This window comes from Mesitornis unicolor, unplaced genomic scaffold, assembly GCF_000695765.1.
Source record: "Mesitornis unicolor isolate BGI_N332 unplaced genomic scaffold, ASM69576v1 scaffold37077, whole genome shotgun sequence".
Taxonomy (NCBI): domain Eukaryota; kingdom Metazoa; phylum Chordata; class Aves; order Mesitornithiformes; family Mesitornithidae; genus Mesitornis; species Mesitornis unicolor.
This window is the reverse complement of record NW_010194999.1, coordinates 1-4532: the sequence shown is the minus strand read 5'-3', so window position 1 is coordinate 4532 and position 4532 is coordinate 1. Positions and strand designations below refer to the sequence as shown.

Below are 4532 nucleotides of genomic sequence, written 5' to 3'. Positions count from 1 at the left end.
AAATTATTCCTACTTGATGTTTATTAACGTTTTATATATATATGTCTATATGCAAATGTCTGTATAAGCACTTCAATAAAGATACATACACTAAAATATGAAAAGTACTTCATGTTTAAGAGATTTGACATTAAGGAGTATGTAAAACAAAAGTGAAGGAAAGATGTTTGGCACATCTTATTTATATATATAAATACTAAATTAAGTTAACAATTCACTCTTCTGGGCCAATCCCTTAAAAATAAGGGAAAGTTACGATATGGAATTTGTCATCAGTTAATTTGCATGCATATTCTTTTATTAGATCTAAAAGTAAATAACTTCTTATTAATAATTGTCTTATCCAGTCAGTGTTTCATTTGGTTTGTTTCATTTCCATTGGTTACCAGTAGTAGCTAGCACAAATGAGTCTGTAGAGAAAATTCTTTTACGTATCTTGAGTTATCCTGCACCTAGTATTTTAGGAACTGTTTTTAAATGAGCATTTATATTTTAATGTACTATGCATGTCGTGTTGCACGTTTTAGCCTAGCAAAGGCCTTTGCCATACTAATTTAAAGTGGATTTTACAATTTGTATATCAAGCAGTTGTAGATTGTTAGTTTAGCTATTGGCTGTATGAGGTATATGGAAATAATAAAATATGAGAAGCTATGTCCTTCCTGCTTAACCTGCTGTTGATATAGATATATCAGTGACAGTTACTTGTTTTATTAAATGTCTTTTCTGTTGGTTTGTTTGGGTTTTGTTTTTTTATGCATGAGAGTAAAAGAAGGTTTTGGTATTTGAGAGTAGCAAATCTTAGTATATAGTACCATTTTAGTACTCAAAGGTGGTTAAAAAAAAAATAAACACACCCCCACAAGCAAGCAAACTGTTCGAGCTTTGCTGTCCCCTTAGCTATCTGATGTTCTTTGTAAGAAGAAAATCTGTTTACATCACAGAAACAAGGAAGAAAGAAGTGTGACCAGTTACAGTTAATCTTGTAACTGATCTATATCATGTACTTTTGAGTCTTTGTAGTAGTTTTATTGCAGAAAATTGTTTCTCTATATTGGTATGTAGGCATTTGCTTGCCAAGTTACCTATAAGCCTCCATGACATGGACTTAATTTGGATTCTTTTCTTCTTTTCCTCCTATTATGTTGTACCTGGAAGATGATGCAGTGTCATGTGGATGCCTGTGATGACATGCAGCCACCAGAGTTGGTGAGTGTGCTCATGTTTTTATTTGACTGGTTTAATAGTTGATTTTTGAGAAAAATAATTTGAATTGGTGAAGTGATAACTGGAATTTCTTGAGATTGAATGTAGTCAGTGGCAGCTTGCACCTATTGAAAAATCCCTAAAGCTGTCCTAACTCAGGTTATTGGCAGTTTGTCCTGAACAGTGAATCCTATACAGACAGTTAATATTCCACAGTGGAAGTATGCAGCAGCGCAGCCAAGAGAGAAGCTTTTCTGTTGTATTGTCTCTTTCGTACCCTATTTTTAGTGTTCTAAGTTGTAACTTTCACTGTAACTCTTGCTTTTCAACACCCTGTAGGTGCATCTATTTAGAAATATGTTTTATGTTAACTTCATGTTGTGTTTTCTCCTGTTTCAAATAAGGAATATTAAAAATAAATCTTAATTGTGGATAAACTATTATGCATTACCTATCCATATATTTGAAAGTATTCCACTTAATTTGTTTATCAAGCTTCTTACTCTTAGGGAGTTTAGGAAGGAAAGTTCAAAGGGTGTCAGCAAGTGTTTATGCTGTCTGGAAAATGGCAAAGTGAAGCCAAATATTAAATGATAGTTTCTAGCTTACATAAACACTGCAGTTATAATTACTCATCTGCTGTCAAATTAATTTGCTGTCTTGTATTCTGGGGAGGAGAAACAGCAGAAAGAGTCAAGAAAAGGATTGTTCATGAAAACAAAGTAGCCCAAAAAAGGGATTCACTGTGCAAAATATCAGCAGAAATAGGTGGGAGGGTATGTGTGTGGAATATGCAGCTCTGATCAGCCTCTGAATGAAGTTCTAAGCAGCGTCCTTCATTCTTTTGTATTTTGCATTCCACTTTGAGTTCTATTATGTTGTATTCCTAAGCAACATGATTACACAACACAGATTGCTTAGAAACATGATCAGCTGAACAATTTTTTTTCTGATTAGCTTCCATTTTTATGTGACTCTAAAAAGCTAGCAGGTAAATATTTTTTTTCCAAAAAGTTGTTGCATTGCAATTTCTGCAAACAAGTAATTCACACAAATTCCTGTATTGATATAGAGTACCAGTCTGCAAATCCTGAAAATAAAAGCAGTCATGAGTGGTGCATTGCAGTGATTTGGATTTGGTATATGGTAGTTTTAGCAGACCAGCAGTAATTAGTGTCATGATTATTGTCCCTTCTAAAATACAAAGGATTGTATCATAGTCTGAATGGAGAGACCAGTTATAAAGTTATTACAGTTGATTTGTTTGTTCCTCAAGATATAGATGGAGTAGGAGGGTTGATGGTTACTAGGTAAACATCTTGTTCCAAACTGAGACTTAAATTTCTCCTGAGCTGTATAGGTAGTAGTAATAAGGCTGAACTCTGATCTTCTGATTTGAATGTTAGATTGGTCCAAGAGTCAGGAGTAGATCAGCATCAAGAGCTGTTTACCAGCTGAATTGAGAAGGTTGCTTGGTAAACTGATATGGCTAGATCTTGATTACTTATTCTTAGAGGTTTTAACAGCAAGCTAAGAGGTTCTCATGAGATATTCCCCTCCTCTTTGTTCCTGATCTGCCCTCTTCTCCAGTTTGCCTTTAATGATACTTAGTTAAAGGTTGTGAGTTAGGATTTTTGCATAAAATGAGCTCAAAGTTAACAATATGATACTTGAGATCAAAACATGTAAATGAATCATGGCTATTTGCTATTTAAGGGTTGCTTTTTTTTTTTCTTATAGTTTGAAGGTGGCTCTGGATATGGTAAGTTTTTATAGAGAACTTTGACATGCACCTCTCTTAGTCAGTAAGAGGCTTGATGCATACGTTTAAATCAGACTATTCTTACACAGGGGGCCGTGGTTCATATGGAGATCTTGGTGGGCCCATCATCACAACACAAGTAACAATTCCCAAAGATGTAAGTGAAGCTGACTTGCTTTCCCCCTGTGTTTAAATAAATAAATAGAAAGTCACATCCTTTTCTCAGACTATGTAAGTAGATAAGTATTTGGGATGCTTGACAAGTACTTTTAATATAAAGCAAGTTTTTCTAAATCACTGGAAGCTTATTCTTAAGGATGTTTTTGTCTTCACTTTAGGGATGCAATGAACTATTTTTTTTTAATTGCTAATATTCAGTAATAGAGATAGTCTACATCACTTGTTTTTGCAAACAAGCATCTGGTTCTTCCAACTTTATCCCACCTGTGTTTATATAATGATGCTACAGAGGATGTTTTGAGGCTGTAAAAGAGTAAGCTTCCATTGTAACTCTTTAACTAACTAAATTGATGGAAGCTACTTGAACAGTACTGTGTTTTTGCAAAGAAAGTTATATCAAGAAATGAATGCTTTATTTTAATCTTCTAGTTGGCAGGATCTATTATTGGAAAGGGAGGCCAGAGAATCAAACAAATACGTCATGAGTCAGGAGCTTCAATCAAAATTGATGAACCACTAGAAGGCTCAGAAGATCGGATAATAACTATTACGGGAACACAGGACCAGATACAAAATGCTCAGTATTTACTGCAGAACAGGCAAGTTGAAGCTCAATGCTGTCCTTTCAATTTTAAACTGACTTGCATACTACTACATTCTAAAGCTCCTCTTCTCCGCAACATAGTTTTTAGAAGGCAGGATTTAAGAAATTATTTAATTTCTCCAGTGGTAGTTCTGCCTTTGATTCTCTTCTTTTCTCTGTTCTAACTAAAATGAAGATTCCCTCAAAACTAACCTTGATGGAAGACACCTTAACCAAGCAGTCCTCTCATTTCTTTGGTGAAAATTGCTGCAAAAAAAAAAAAAGCAGCTACTTGTAATAAATTACACAGAACCTGTAGGAAATAGAGAAGATAACAGTGGATGTTGGTCTAGTTCTGTGTGGAAGACTAGTGATTTTGTTGTTTTTAGATAACTTAAATGACAACAAATCACAGTCTGCCATATGGCACAGACCATGCCTCTACAGGACAAGTTAAAATCAATTAGTGCTGTTATGCAGCATTTCACACCTTGCTGGCAATACTTTCTCTTCTGCCAAATATTAACAGTTTCAGACTTAGGATTGCTTAGTTTTGCTTTAATAACATGTTGGCTATCGTAGAATTTGTTAATGTTCAACTTGGATGTTTGGCTTTAGATTACTAATATTTAAATGTGCTTAAAATAATTATATGCCTATAATTATTAGTCATTAATCTTTTGAAGTTATTTATTTTTTTAATTGACTGAGAATTTGTAGTTTAATCTTTAAGAATGCCATTGTGAATATTGATGCAAGATGTATGGCCAATCATTCTAATACATGCTTTTTTCTTTTTCT

At 34.0% G+C, this 4532-nt stretch overlaps 1 protein-coding gene across 1 annotated transcript in view; it reads left to right on the top strand.

Annotated features, from left to right (window-relative positions):
- HNRNPK (heterogeneous nuclear ribonucleoprotein K) overlaps positions 1 to 3767 on the top strand; it is a gene marked incomplete at its 3' end in the record, with an annotated part of 14794 nt that extends 11027 nt beyond the window's left edge. Inside the window, exons 11-14 of the mRNA XM_010187978.1 lie at positions 1159 to 1209; positions 2947 to 2968; positions 3043 to 3125; positions 3578 to 3767. Of these exons, the coding sequence (XP_010186280.1) occupies positions 1159 to 1209; positions 2947 to 2968; positions 3043 to 3125; positions 3578 to 3767 (346 nt within the window). The remainder of the gene's footprint in view (positions 1 to 1158; positions 1210 to 2946; positions 2969 to 3042; positions 3126 to 3577) is intronic.
- Positions 3768 to 4532: the final 765 nt, after the last annotated feature.